Consider the following 16,589-nt stretch of genomic DNA (forward strand, 5'->3'; position numbering starts at 1 on the left):
TAGAAAAATTTCGTATTTTACAAAGATACATTTGCTTATGGTAATACGTTCATGCGTTATCTCCCCTAATAAGTCCTGAATTAATCAGCGGATTTTGATGAAATGTGGTATTAACATCATGCCATTAAAAACCACATCACCTTCATACCATTTCCTGTTATCATTAACACAAACATGGGTGTTGTGCGAACATGCAAAGATTGATGTACAATAACCCTATTATTAGCATGATATACTTGAATTTTGAAAATGGTTGAAAAATGTAAAACTTTTATGAAAACGTTAAAAAAAGGCTACAGAGATAATGTTTATCAGGTTTCCGTTTGATTGTGATAAATAATTAACTATTGCAGCTAGACGTTCTAAATATTCTATAGGAATAGGTCATTAATGTAGGCCTACAAATTCTATAATAGTTCTGTGTTTTATAACCACTTACAAATATGACTGAGTAATATCATTCAGAAAATGTAACGTAGTCAGAATCTAAAGACCTATTAACTGAAGCTAAACACAAAAATTGTATTAATTTACAAATATAATTCCTTATAACATCGCCAAATATTCTGAAGAGTTTGAAGAAAATTTGGAGTTGTAAATTCTACCAATGATTCTTGTTCCGGCAGATGATTTGAATATCAGACCCATCTTCGTGTCTAGGTTTTACCTGGTTACTCTCTGTCCCTTCACGCAACAAGATACCTTCGTCCTTCTTATGCTGAATTCTTTATTAAAATGTTATATTTACAAATGCTTCCATGACAAGTTAGAAGTTTCATTACTTTAAAAATCTCCAACGAAAAAAACAACACTTTAATTGCCGAGATACCGGGAGGAATAAATTTATTTTGACTTATACTGTTATAAAATCCATTAATGAACAAAGGTTTCTGTAAAGCGGTTTAATACGTTAGAAGCACAAAAGCGGTTAAAATAGTTGGTCCACTTGAGAACTTCATTCAGGTTTGTTGTAAATTACGTCTTTTAAATTTCATAACTGCAGTAATTAATATCATAAAATGATATAAGTTACGTGTGCATTTAACCAAGCTATTTTTCATTTAATTATAATGTACAGGCCCATTTCTAGAAACCAAAGTTACAACTAGAAATCCTTTATACATGTTTAAAGTTACACGAAGAATCTTAGACAAACAAACGATGAATAACAAGGAAAAAACAATTCATTGTCTCATGACTGAATGTTATGAGCAAAGAATTTATAAAAGAACCAAAATTTTATGTGAAGCATGGGTGTTCTCCAATGCCGATTACTTAATGAAAATTTCGCCAACCCCTAGCATATAGCCCTAGATCACAATATCGGAATATTTTAATTCAAATAAAATATTAATACAATTACATTATTCTTGGGGCGCCGGGCGATTTAAGGAAATACAATGAATACGCTGTAGGTTGAAAGACGAGAGTTCGATTCCCATCAAGGGTAGGAATTATTCTGTAGAGACGAAGTCCTGACCGACTCTGAGATACACCGTGTCTCCTACACCGAGATTACAGTAGCCGGGGTGTGAGATTCCGTCCATCTAGTACCGAGTAATTCTTGTATACGTCTTTTAGACACGTCTTTATTGTGTCGTGCTTAATTAAGCACAATGACTACTTTTCCCTCCTTTATAATATTATTATAAACCCAAAGCCGTGTGTAAAGTGTGGATGTAAAGCGTAAATTAAAAGTGTGACACAAAAGTAAGGATGAGTTCTAGATACAAAGAAAAAGACGAATATTTTTATGAACATGCGTCTGGGAGAAACATCCTTTCCCAGTTACAACCCTCTATTATTTCCAAAAATTTCTACACGGATTCATACTTTGGTCCCCCCCCCCCCCGGGCTTGGAGAGAAAATTTCATACCAAACGTTCATAACACTTATTTGGAACATCATCACTGTCACTTGAAAGTCCATAAATGAGATGCATTATACCATTTTCTGGGAAAATATAAATACACATTCACAAAACAGTAGATACAGAGTGATTTGATATTAAACATCAATTCAGCTCAGGCATTTTACCGTTGTCATTGAATGCCATTAACAAAACAAATGAAACAGACGGCAGTAATTCGGAAATTGGACTTTGAAAATGGCTGTCTTGTGGGTTGTCTAGTCTGGTAGGATTTTACCGACGTTTCAGAGGTCAATGCTGCCTCCATCACCAGCACTAAGAGTGACTCATCGCCCTGATGATGGAGACAGCAATGACCCCTGAAACGTCGGTAAACTTTTACCAGACTATACGGCGCAATAACTCACAAGACAGCCATTTTTATACTCGTCGCCTTGAGAACCTTAAATCTTACAATATGGATTGCGTGAAAAATGTCTCTAGGAACACAAATGTCGATGTTGTAGATACTGAAGAGAATTGCAGAAAGATTATCTCCCTTTGCTCTTCGTCTTTGCTTTGCTAGTCGGTATGGCTTAGAATGCAAAAATAAATAAATAAATAAATAAATAAATAAAATACATAATTATGACATAGTGCCGCAATTTTTGAAAAAGAATAATATGTAATTATGAGCGGAAAGAATATTTTCCGAACTCATAATCATTGACCTAAATTGTTCTGGCGTGCAGAAATCGCCCTTACATTTGAGCATGGACATTACTTACACAATGTGCCTACTTCTTAAATGCTAGTACCCCAAAGCACTGTGCTAGACATAGTAAAGCTGAATTTCTATTTGAATTGACTAACACCACACATAAGCATACTTTTGCTAAGATTTTCTGGATTTTGAAACTCTAAATTTCAACAAAAGTTTATCTTGGGGCAAAAAAGTAATACGAGGTGCGATCGGAGAGTTTCAAGACTTCGCCTATAAAAACCCGTACACTCATCTCAGGTATTAAATTCATCCATCACCCTCGAAGTAGTTCCCTGGGAGTGAACACAACGATCCCAGCGCCGCTGCCAAGCCTGGAAGCATCCCTGGAAATCTTTCGTCAGCCTGTCAAGCACCATCTGCGATTCTGCCTGAATCTCTTCTATCGTCTCAAATCTCCTTCCCTTTAGCTGAATTTTCATCTTTGGGAAGAGGAAGAAGTCACACGGAGCTTAGAAAGGAAGTTAGGGTCGGTTCTTGCAAGATCTTTGAGATCCTGACAAACGAGAAGTCGATTCTGCTTCTGGTCCTCCGACAGGATGCGTCGCATGTGGAGTTCTTCCTTTAGAATCAGCTGACAGGTCCCATAGCCTATCCCAACAATGTCGCACAAGTCGTTGATGGTACGACGTCGATCTTCATGAATGGCCTGCCGAATCTTCGTAACATTTTCGGGCGTTGTGCTCGAAGATGGTCGTCCAGAACGCTCGTCATCATCGACAGAGGTTCGGCCATTTTTAAAACGTGAATACCACACAAAAGTTTGTGCACGACCCATTGCGGACTCCCCAAATGCTTGCGTTAGCATTTCATAGGTTTCCTTAGCCGTTTTGGCGAGTCTTTGGCAAAATTTGATGCACACTCTTTGTTCATGAAAATCCGCCATTCCGAAATCGCTGGAGGGTCGGTGTAATGCACTACCAAAACGCCCGTAACTAAGAAACAAATGCTAATTCGATGATGCCGGCTAGAATACAGATTCACTATGAATGTAGGCCGCACACCCTAGCGGCAGAAGCTCGTACTACATCCGATTCGCCCTCTATTGACACAGTCTTGAAACTATCCGATCGCACTTCGTACAGCATAATTTAGGACTAAATGTGTGTTATAGGTGCTTTAAACAAATCTTCGATGTTATTTTAATATAACTTTAAGTTCCAGTGTAAATTGCACGCTAAACATCAGTAAATATAACGCTAATCGAATGGGGCAGTACAAATGTAGTTTATAGAATCTAAAGTCTTTGCCAATATTACAGAACATTCTGGTTCTCGTCAGTCTTCCTACCTCTTTACCTGACGCGTTAACACTCAGTACCTTTGTTTTTGTTGACGAAATGCGCGGTCGCCTTGGTTTTTTTATTTGTTTGTTTGTTTACAGTTGAGAGCAATGTCTTATAGCACGTTCATCTCATACAATGGTAAAAATAATGAAATATTTATGTATTATCAGCGATATTATGACCAAGTGTCATTGAAGATCGAGTCCAGTATTTTAGTATATAAACCAAGTGGCTCTTGAATGATCATTGTCATTTCTATCCAGAGCTTCCTACTGCTTACTGCAACATGAGGACACTGGTAAGTGAACAACCACTATTGAAAATTATAACAGTATCACACGAGTAAGCTTGTGTCGACATTAAAAATTTGATTTTAATCCTAAAATACTTGTAGTAACTGTATTATAAACTTTAAATCACACTTCGTAAAGGAACACACACACAGCAAACCTCCGTAACCAAAATGGTCATACCATAAAGTGCGTCGTTCATCTTGAGCGAAGAATTAGGACTCAAATCAGTATCAGCCAAAAAATTTACATATAACACACTACGTTCTAATCTAATTTCAATGGATTACATCTGAATTGTTAATCTTAAAGAAGACAAACATAAAAGAAATTAAAAATTAATTTCCAACCTTCAATCCGACACTTAATTGTAAATCAATTAGTGTACGTAAAAGGTACAATTTTCACTCGATAATAAATCAGAATTCCCTGAATGTTATATTTTTATTATTTTTTATCAACATCATCAACATCATCATCATCATCATTATCGTTGTCGTCGAATTTGCTTCATTTCCTGGTTTGACTAAATTTTAATAGTTATTGTCTATATTTCAACAGTCAGCTGTTCAATACGTCAATAACTTTCACGTAATATAAAATATACCATTTAAAAGGCAGACCAATAACAGTCACGCACAACGGCACAAAAATTATATTAAAAGCAGGTCCACGTCTTTGTAACAGACTCTTCAGACCTGATTGTAACACTCATATCAAGGTCACAATGATTGCTAGGCCACTGCTCACCCGAGATCCGCAGAAACTATGCGCCTAATTTGACGTCGATAAATTTATTATTCTGAATTCATACGAAAGACCTCTTGTTGCTATACATTAAATTATCTCAATATTCTAAAACAATGCTAAGAGTGACCAGAAAAAAATGAAATTTGAAAAAGAAAGTGCCTTACGTGGAGCCACAAATAATAATCCTACCGCCCTGAATTCCTCACAGATATTTAAGAGTGTCAATATATCTAAAATATACATTCATTAATGATCTTTGAATTTGCAAAATCACAAGTTTAAAATTGTTTACTGATTTTCGAATTCAGATAACATATACATCAACATTTGGAGAATGTTATAAATCCATAATCATTGTAAATGTTCTCATTTACGTAGAAATATTAAAATATTTAAAAGCAAAATATTTATAATTAAATTTTTTCCAATACAGCATTAATCTTATCACCGTTTATGTCATAATTTGCTATTTTACTTCATTTACAACCTTATGTTCTTTGATTTGAAACTCAATTTTATTTTCTTCGAATCAAATGAAAGAATTAGTGCAGCATTAAATATATTTATTACTATTACCGCCATAATAATTAATAACAACAGCACTAGTAGTTGTAATAGTATCATAATTAACAATCTATATTGTAAGAAAGACCACTAAGTAGAATAACTTATAAACCATTCATGTTCTTTCATTTTTCCACAGCTGTGCTTTCTCGCCCTGTCCCTGGCCATCATTGCTTCTGTCAATGGCAAACCAGAGAACTCACATACAGAAGAGAATGCTGAACCAGAATTAACACCTGCAGAAAACAGCCCTTCAAAGAGGTCGCTGCCAAGATATGGACACGGATACGGACACGGATACGGACACGGACACGGACACGGATACGGACACGGATACCCACACGGCCTAAGCCACGGATATGGACTCAAGGGCGAACATTTCGGCGTCCGGAATGAGATTCCTCAGATCATCAACGAAGGCGTGGAAATCTACCAGCCTCATCACGCTGGTATCAAATGGCCTGTACCAGTTGAGACCTCCTATTCTGTAGTAAAAGAAGTCCCGGTCCCTGACCCATACCCTGTTGAAGTCAGAGTTCCAGTCGATAGACCTTATCCCGTTGAAGTGCCTGTCGCCGTCCCTCAACCTCAGCCATATCCTGTCAGGGTCCCAGTTTCAGTCCCTGAACCCTACCCTGTCGAAGTGCAAGTTCAGGTACCCGTCTACATCCCAATTGAAGTGCCTGTCGAGGTACCCGTTGATCGTCCTTATTCGGTTGAAGTTCAGGTACCAGTGTCTGAACCTTGCCCAGTGGAAGTCCCTGTAGAGGCGACTTTCCCTCAGGTCTACCAAGCAGATCCATACCTACCTACTGGAAATATTCCTTTCTCTTTCGGAAATCTAATTCCCCAGACACAGTATCCCGTTCCACAACTTTACCCGGGGCATCTGGATTATCCTTATCAGGGACAAGTTCCCTCTGCACCCTTGCCCGGATATATTCCCTCACACTCATGGAATAATCTACCAATTCACCATTCGGGTCACTATGGAAAAATCCACTAAACCTAAAATAACTTATTTAAGTTTTTTTAAACCCCTCAGGCCAAATGAGCTGGACTTATTAATCAAATAATTTAATATCTATTTGTTATGCATTTTTCAACTTTCCTTTCATATATTCAGTAGTGGTGAAAATAAAGACTTCATGTAACAGATTCAATGTGTTCATTTTTTTGCATACTTCATACGCGAACAATTAAAATGCGCAAGTTAACTGTGTGACGTCATAACTGTGCAGTTCATACTGTTAAATGGTCCAGTACCTGAACTGAGTAAAATTACGACAATTTCCCTAGTAATTTCCCTAGTGAAATTCATCATGATACGTGGAACCACAGTTTTAACTTTTTATTTCTTGTATTTAATCAAGGCAAAAATAAATAACCACATAAACTCTTTCGGTTTTCCCCATCTTCAAGGACTAGCACATCGCTTAGGTCACTCAGAAGCTGTGACTGAAGAGAACGCAGTTTATTTATTACGTGTGTAGCAACAGAGATTCATTATTCAGATCAGTTCATTTCCAAATTTATTTTGTACAGTTTAACTGCGCATTTTAAATTATGGTCTATGGAGCGCTTAATGTAATATGCACACCTTAAGACTCCAATTAGTATTAACCCAAATGGGGTATATTTAAAAGTGTCTACTTGTTTTAAACTTTCTCAAAATGGTAAACCCCTAAGTATTCGATTACAAATTTGTCGAGAGGTTAAGTGCTTTTAATCCTTGAAAACTGTGCATTTTTCTGCGCTACAACGCTGATACCTGCACGGCTAGACGTTTACAGGCTGAATTTTAACTTAGTCCACCGAGGGCGACAATGGAATAATAAAAGATTACATTTTTTAAAGTTGCTTGAACCTATGTTCTAACACCTATAGTCCATGTATGGAATATTTTAGTATACTTTGATAAATTTAAAGCAATTAATTAAGAAATGATTTTCCCTATTTAGGTAAGGTAGAGGTTCTTCTGAATCAATCTGAACAGGGGTTGCATAAAACTTGGCCCTTCATTACCTCGACTTAGTATTTCAGAGATAAATGTTGAATATGAGGTTCATGGAAAAATTTCTCATTGTTATATTTACAAACTACTAGGCCTACCTTCTTACCTGCGTGTAATGGAAATGCAAATTTTAAAAATAATTTTATTCTGTGAATTTCGTTCCATTGTAAACAGCTTACTGAGGTTAATATATGAAATAATACGAGAAGGGCAAAATAGTAAAAGTAAAGTAAGGTTTGTCCCACTATACGCCATGTAGGCGCTTGGGGGGAGAGGCGGTATAGCTCCAACTCATTCTTGACCTCGGCACTAGATGGGGGTGAGTGGTTAGCAACACGACCCGGCCGGCTGTACCCCCGGGAAAGGACCAGGGTACCCATTGTAAAGGAGGCTGGGTGGGCCCCAGATCCGGTCTGGACGCAGAGGCTAGAGGAAAAATCCTCTGCCCACGTCGGGGATCGAACCCCGGTCGTCCAGCCCGTAGCTAGTCACTATACTGACTGAGCTATCCCGGCTCATAGGGCAAAATAGTAATCAGCAAAAATAACAGACAGAACAGGCCTACTAACGACGGAGGCAGTATGTCCTCTGAAACGTTGGTTAACATCTACCAGACTACACGGCGAAACAATCCAGAAGACAGAAATCTTTGTAATAACGAGTTTTAAAGGGAAGCACCATATTAAAATCAAAATTTCTGTATACTATAAGTTTATATAACAAGCAAATATTTTAACTACTTAGGAAACACTTATTTCAGTCTTTGAGTAAAAATATTTAGAATTGATAACGAATAGACGTGATCATACGCGTGGTACAATAGGAATAGTAATGACTAGAATACAATAAATAAAACAAATTAAATTCTACAAAATTGTGGCTGCTTAACATTAACACACAGGTTTAAAACATGAACAATTAACAGAGACAAAGACAAATGAAAAAACCTGCATGAGTGAAAATTAATAGGAATGACGATAAATGAACAAACGATTAAATAAATTACGCAAATTAGACATTAATTAAATTTATTTAATTTAAATTATAGAATTCAGAGTAATATGTTTGACTGTATTTGTCATGTGGAAAGATTCGAAACACCCCGCATTATTAAACTGCTGACAGATTATAAACCAAGAGGAGTAAGATTCAAGATCCATTGGACTGTAAAGGGCGAACGCCTCACTAGAGGAACAGAACGGATCGAAAGGTCCAAAACTCGATGCCCCTTCTGCCCCAATTAAAACAACGATCAAGGCGAGCTGTAGACGTACCAACTGAATGGCGTACACTTCAGAATCGTTGGTGCGATTAACAGTGATGTAGCAACTACCTGTTGCCTGTATAAAGGTTTTTGGGTTTTAAGTATCAGGAAGGAAGTATTTTACGAGATTATCTTAAAATTTCTGTGACCTTTAACACGACTTTGTGCAAGGGTCGCCTGCCAGTTTAACCTGAATTGGGCATTATCTTTCATTTCTGTCCGTACTACAAGTCAAAGCATGTGAAATTCATAATTTAATTTACGATTGTCATAAAATTGTCCAGAGTGACGAGCCATGTCAATGCTGAGTTAAAAACAAAATTCCTTCCTCCATGATTGGTATCAAATTACAAAATTCCTAATAAAACGTGTTCCTCTCAAACCTATGTTTCTGGTAACACAATTATAAATACAGACTAAACTGATACTGACGCTTTGTCCGTCCGTTTCTCACGTGTTCTAGAAGAAGGCCACATACTAAGCTCTGGGCTTGAGGATTCCTTGCTTACTTCATACTACTGCACGTTGCAGAGTCTAGGAGCAGTATGACGATAACAATAATCAGACTGCTGTGTGTCTTCCAACACGAACGCCAAGAACACTAGTTATCTATATTTGTGTTTCAATAAGATTACAATGGAGACTTTAAGCAATATATAAAGAAGCAGTACAGCCTCTGATGTATCATTCAGATTTGTCCATTCAAGGCAAGAAGATCAAAGAATGAAGCTATGGGTAAAGTATCCTCTCGATCATCACTCCAATTCTGTAGATAAGGCATGATAAATTATCGGACCAATTCGACGAGAAGAAATTCGGTTCTCAAATTGTACACGACGTGTGCCTCAAAATGTTTTAATCTTAATAAATTTAAAGTATTAAATGCACATAAAACAGTTGGTTGTGTACAGCTGTTTCACATTTATTTACGTAGAGTGGAAATGTATTTCAATAAAATTCATATATGTGTGTGTTTTTGGGAAACTAGCCGAAGCTTGGAATTACTGAAATTAAGCAGCTGAGATTTGTCGCACCGTGCAAACCGGTCACTAGCAAATATTGAGTTTAACATGCTGAAGATATTTTCACTCTCTTCTGAGATTTATTACAGAACTTCGCCTACATTTTGTCAACTGGAATTTGTTTCACGTTTTTATAAATGTGGTATTTCCTTAAAATTATTGGGGATAATCAGTGTGGGTTCCGTCATAATCGATCTACATTCGACAGATACTAGAGAAAAAGAGGGAGTACAATGGGACAGTCCATCAGCTATTTATACTTGCTGCCTCCAACCTCAGGGCGCCCTGATGATGCAGGCATCAAGGACCTCTGAAACTTCGGTAAACATTTGCCGGACTACACAGCGCAACAACCCAGAAGACAGCCATCTTCAGAAAAATAGGTTTTGAAGAAATATTCTGCTGCCTGAAGATTTGTAATCGGTCCAGTTTTGGCCAAAGAAAATATTTATATTTCTCTATGAATGTACAGCTTGAACATAAGTTGTATTTTCTGTTTTCAGCTCCATCTGATAAAATCTTCAACATTAACGTCATTTAAGAAGACTTTAGAATGACATTTGTATTTCATCATCACCATGCTTAAACTTGTTGAATTTCTACAGAGTTGGATCTGCATCGTCTACCTTGTCGTGATTTATACTGCCATTGGATCTCCGAAGATAAAAGAAAACATATAACAGTTATCCGATAATAATTCGAAGAGAAAATCAATATTCAAACATAAAAACGATCCAGTTCATGTCCATAAGAACACACACAAATACGAAGATAATAAAATAGATGGATATAATCACCATGAAGCACGCACATTTACAAAAGTTGCAGTCATGCAACCTGCTGAGGAGAAAATTTCCGAAAAGTACCTCGTCGAAGTACCAGCACGTCATCACTCTACCTCTGAAAAAGAAGTTTCCGTGCCTGGCTACCCCGTGGAAGCTTAAATTCTGGCGGATAGACGGTACCCAGTTGAAATTCCGGCACCCGTTGACCACCCATATCCTGTAGAAGTTTCCGTCTCTAAACCACAATCTTACCCTGATAAAATACCAGTTCATGGCCCCCAATCTTATTCTATTCAATTCGAAGTTCCTGTTGAACAACCATATTCACGAATTGTAGAGAAAGATGACCCTTTAATATATAAATAAAATGCATAATTATGACGTAGTGCCGCAATTTTTGAAAAAGAACAGTATGCAATTATGAGCGGAAAGAATATTTTCCAAACTCATAATCATTGAACTAAATTATTCTGGCGTGCAGAAATCGCCCTTACATTTGAGCATGGACATTACTTACACAATGTGCCTACTTCTTAAATGCTAGTACCCCAAAGAACTGTGCCAGATATAAGTAAAGCTGAATTTCTATTTGAATTGACTAACAGCACACATAAGCATACATTTCCTAAAATATTCTGGATTTTGAAACACTAAATTTCAACAAAGGTTTATCTTGGGGCAAAAAAGTAATATCTATTTATTAAATAACTGAGGTCCCCATTAATAGAACGGGTTTCTTCTAAGAATAAATTGTAGAATACCTTTTAATATATTCTCGATAAATTACGTACCACGTTCAGATTAAGATTGTAACAGCATTTATCTTCCGTAATATCTGTTTTTGCAGATTATTTGCAGTCTCTTTACCTGGGGCTGCCAACTGCATCAGGTAACATAAAATTGTCCACGGCAGAAAAATCTACTTTTCGTATGCGTGTTTTAACACAGGCCACAAACTATGCCATAAACAATAAGAACACTCTTGAAAATCATATATGAAACTTTCCAAATACAAACACTGAATTATTTGTACTTATCGACATATGAGGGTCCTAAAATGAAACGATATGACATAACACATCTTTTCTCTTATTTAACGCTATGCCGCCATGTTGTAACAAAACTTTTAGGTCTAAATAGATGGATTTATCCATAAGAGATTTTATGGTTTCGCAGAAAGTTAATGACTTTAGTGATTCTGTTGTTATAGGTTTGCTGTTCTGTTAAGTCATCAAAATTAGTTGGTATTCGAGTTTGTCCTATGTACAGCATAATTTAGGACTAAATGTGTGTTATAGGTGCTTTAAACAAATCTTCGATGTGATTTTAATATAACTTTAACTTCCAGTGTAAATTGCACGCTCAATATAAGTCAATATAACGCTAATCTAATGGGGCAGAACAAATGTAGTTTATAGAATCTAAAGTCTTTGCCAATATTACAGAATATTCTGGTTCTCGTCAGTCTTCGTACGCTTAGCAACGCTCGTCCTCTGTACCTGACGCGTTAGCACTCAGTACCTTTGTTTTTGTTGACGAAATGCGCGGTCGCCTTGGTTCTTTTATTTGTTTGTTTGTTTGCAGTTGAGAGCAATGTCTTATAACACGTTCATCTCATAGAATGTTAAAAATAATGAAATATTTATGTATTATCAGCGACCTTATGACCAAGTGTCATTGAAGATCGAGTCCAGTATTTTAGTATAAAAACCAAGTGACTCTTGAATGATCATTGTCATTTCTATCCAGAGCTTCCTACTGCTTACTGCAATATGAGGACACTGGTAAGTGAACAACCACTATTTAAAATTATAATAGTATCACACGAGTAAGCTTGTGTCGACATTAAAAATTTGATTTTAATCCTAAAATATTTGTAGAAACTCTATTATAAATTTTAAATCACACTTCGTAAAGGAACACACACACAGCAAACCTCTATAACCAAAATGGCCGTACCATAAAGTGCGTCGTTCATCATGAGCGAAGAATTAGGTCTCAAATCAGTATCAGTCCAAAAATTTACATATAACACACTACGTTCTTATCTAATTTCAATGGATTACATCTGAATTGTTAATCTTAAAGAAGACAAACATAAGATAAATTAAATATTAAATTCCAACCTTCAATCCGACACTTAATTGTAAAACAATTAGTGTAATAGGTACAATTTTCTCTCGATAATAAATCAGAAATCTCTGAATGTTACATTGTTATTATTTTTTCATCAACATTATCAACATAATCATCATCATCGTTATCGTTGTCGTCGAATTTGCTTCATTTCCTGGTTTGACTAAATTTTAATAATCTTTTGTCCATATTTCCACAGTCAGCTGTTCAATACGCCAATACCTTTAACGTAATATAAAATATACCATTTAAAAGGCAGCCCAATAACAGTCACGCACAACGGCACAAAAATTATATTAAAAGCAGGTCCACTTCTTTGTAACAGACTCTTCAGACTTTCTTGTAACACTCATATCAAGGTCACAATGATTGCTAGGCCACTGCTCACCCGAGATGCGCAGAAACTATGCGCCATATTTGACGTCGATAAATTTATTATTCTGAATTCATAAGAAAGACCTCTTGTTGCTGTACATTAAATTATCTCAATATTCTAAAACAATGTTAAGTGTGACCAGAATGAAATGAAATTTGGAGAAACAAATTGCCTTACGTGGAGCCACAAATAATAATCCTACCCCCTGAATTCCTCACAGATATTTAAGAGTGTCAATATTTCTAAAATGTACAGTCATTAATGATCTTTGAATTTGCAAAATCACAAGTTTAAAGTTGTTTACTGATTTTCGAATTCAGATCACATATACATCAACCTTTGCAGAATGTTAGAAATCCATAATCATTGTAAATGTACTTATTTACGTAGAAATATTAAAATATTTATAAGCAAAAGAATGGAATTAAATTTTTTCCAATACAGTATTAATCTTATCACCATTTATGTCATAATTCGCTATTTTACTTCATTTACTTCATTTACAACTTTATGTTCTTTGATTACAAACTCAATTTTATTTGCTTTGTATCAACTGAGAGAATTAGTGCAGTATTAAATATATTTATTACTATTACCGCCATAATAATTAATAATAACAGCACTAGTAGTTGCAATAGTATCATAAATAACAATCTATAATGTAAGAAAGACCACTAAGTAGAATAACTTATAAACCATTCATGTTCTTTCATTTTTCCACAGCTCTGCTTTCTCGCCCTTTCCCTGGCGATCATTGCTTCTGTCAATGGCAAACCAGAGAACTCACATACAGAAGAGAATGCTGAACCAGAATTAACACCTGCAGAAAACAGCCCTTCAAAGAGGTCGCTGCCAAGATATGGACACGGACACGGACACGGATACGGACACCCACACGGCCTAAGCCACGGATATGTACTCAAGGGCGAACATTTCGGCGTCCGGAATGAGATTCCTCAGTTCATCAACGAAGGCGTGGAAATCTACCAGCCTCATCACGCTGGTATCAAATGGCCTGTACCAGTTGAGACCTCCTATTCTGTAGTAAAAGAAGTCCCGGTCCCTGAACCGTACCCTGTTGAAGTCAGAGTTCCAGTCGATAGACCTTATCCCGTTGAAGTGCCTGTCGCCGTCCCTCAACCTCAGCCATATCCTGTCAGGGTCCCAGTTCCAGTCCGTGAACCGTACCCTGTCGAAATCCAAGTCCCTGTCGATCACCCCTACCCGGTTGTTGTAGATCGACCTGTTCCCGTCGTTGAACGAGTACCAGTCGAAGTGCCAGTTCCCGTCGAAAGGCCCTATCCCGTTGAAGTGAGAGTTCCTGTACCCAACCCGGTCCCCGTTGAGGTTCCAGTCGACCGGCCATATCCTGTGTACGTTGACAGGAGGATCCCTGTCCCTGAACCCTACCCTGTCGAAGTGCAAGTTCAGGTACCCGTCTACATCCCAATTGAAGTGCCTGTCGAGGTACCCGTTGATCGTCCTTATCCCGTTGAAGTTCAGGTACCAGTGTCTGAACTTTACCCAGTGGAAGTCCCTGTGGCTGTAGAGGCGACTTTCCCCCAGGTTTACCAAGCAGATTCATTCCTACCTACTGGAAATATTCCTTTCTCTTTCGGAAATCTAATTCCCCAGACACAGTATCCCGTTCCACAACTTTACCCGGGGCTTCTGGATTATCCTCATCCGGCACAAGTTCCCTCTGCACCCTTGCCCGGATATATTCCATCTCACTCATGGAATAGTCTACCAATTCACCATTCGGGTCACTATGGAAAAATCCACTAAACCTAAAATAACTTATTTAAGTTTTATTTAAACCCCTCAGACCAAATGAGCTGGACTTATTAATCAAATAATTTAATATTTATTTGTCATTCATTTTTCAACTTTCCTTTCATATATTCAGTAGTGGTGAAAATAAAGACTTCATGTAACAGATTCAATGTGTTCATTCTTTTGCATACTTCATACGCGAACAATTAAAATGCGCAAGTTAACTGTGTGACGTCATAACTGTGCAGTTCATACTGTTAAATGGTCCAGTACCTGAACTGAGTAAAATTACGACAATTTCCCTAGTAATTTCCCTAGTGAAATTCATCATGATACGTGGAACCACAGTTTTAACTTTTTATTTCTTGTATTTAATCAAGGCAAAAATAAATATCCACATAAACTCTTTCGGTTTTCCCCATCTTCAAGGACTAGCACATCGCTTAGGTCACTCAGAAGCTGTGACTGAAGAGAACGCAGTTTATTTATTACGTGTGTAGCAACAGAGATTCATTATTCAGATCAATTCATTTCCAAATTTATTTTGCACAGTTTAACTGCGCATTTTAAATTCTCATCTATGGAGCACTTAATGCAATATGCACACCTTAAGACTTCTATTAGTATTAACCCAAATGGGGTACATTTAAAAGTGTCTACTTGTTCTAAACTTTCTGAAAATGGTAAATCCCTAAGTTTTCGATTACAAATTTGTCGAGAGGTTAAGGGTTTTTAATCCTTGAAAACTGTGCATTTTTCTGCGCTACACTGTCGATACGTGCACGGCTAGACGTTTACAGGCTGAATTTTAACTTAGTCCACCGAGGGCGATAATGGAATAAAAATATAATTACATATTTTAAATTTAAAGGAGTTAATTATAAAAACAGTTACCCTCTTCTGGATCAATCTGAATAAGGGTTGCACAAATCTTGGCCGTTTATTTAAAAAATAATTTTTTCTGTAAATTTCGTTGCATTGTAAACAGATTACTGAGGTTAATATATGAAATAATACGAGAAAGGCAAAATAGTAATCAGCGAAAATTACATACAGAATAGGCCTACTAATGACGCAGGCAATATGGCCCCTAAATCGTTGGTTAACATCTACCAGACTACACAGCGAAACAATTCAGAAGACAGAAATCTTTGTAATAACGAGTTTTAAAGGGAAGCACCATATTAAAATCAAAATTTCTGTATACTATAAGTTTATATAACAAGCAAATATTTTAACTACTTAGGAAACACTTATTTCAGTCTTTGAGTAAAAATATTTAGAATTGATAACGAATAGATGTGATCATACGCGTGGTACAATAGGAATAGTAATGACTAGAATACAATAAATAAAACAAATTAAATTCTACAAAATTGTGGCTACTTAACATTAACACACAGGTTTAAAACATGAACAATTAACAGAGACAGAGACAAATGATAAAACCTGCATGAGTAAAAATTTATAGGAATGACGATAAATGAACAAACGATTAAATAAATTACGCAAATTAGACATTAATTAAATTTATTTAATTTAAATTATAGAATTCAGAGTAATATGTTTGACTGTATTTGTCATGTGGAAAGATTCGAACCAGACCGCATTTCTAAACTGCTGACAGATTATACACCAAGAGGAGTAAGATTCAAGATCCATTGGACTGTAAAGGGCGAACGCCTCACTAGAGGAAC

General features: G+C 36.6%; 3 protein-coding genes across 9 annotated transcripts in view; 2 read left to right on the forward strand and 1 right to left on the reverse strand.

Annotated features, from left to right (window-relative positions):
- The window catches only part of Ance-3 (angiotensin-converting enzyme Ance-3), a 183,419-nt gene that overhangs the window by 91,258 nt on the left and 75,572 nt on the right, over positions 1-16,589 (reverse strand). The gene's annotated exons all lie outside the window — the stretch shown is intronic.
- Positions 4,057-6,677, forward strand: LOC110840958 (uncharacterized). The gene is made up of 2 exons (XM_087355632.1): positions 4,057-4,213; positions 5,659-6,677. Exons 1-2 carry the CDS (start codon positions 4,202-4,204, stop codon positions 6,523-6,525), a joined length of 879 nt encoding a protein of 292 aa, XP_087211758.1. The 5' UTR covers positions 4,057-4,201; the 3' UTR covers positions 6,526-6,677.
- On the forward strand, positions 12,257-15,049 carry LOC147875170 (uncharacterized). The gene is made up of 2 exons (XM_087355706.1): positions 12,257-12,388; positions 13,840-15,049. Exons 1-2 carry the CDS (start codon positions 12,377-12,379, stop codon positions 14,902-14,904), a joined length of 1,077 nt encoding a protein of 358 aa, XP_087211832.1. The 5' UTR covers positions 12,257-12,376; the 3' UTR covers positions 14,905-15,049.

The sequence above is a fragment of the Zootermopsis nevadensis genome, unplaced genomic scaffold, assembly GCF_977971745.1.
Source record: "Zootermopsis nevadensis isolate Lab colony 2312 unplaced genomic scaffold, Znev_1.0 Znev_ptg000001l, whole genome shotgun sequence".
NCBI lineage: Eukaryota > Metazoa > Arthropoda > Insecta > Blattodea > Termopsidae > Zootermopsis > Zootermopsis nevadensis.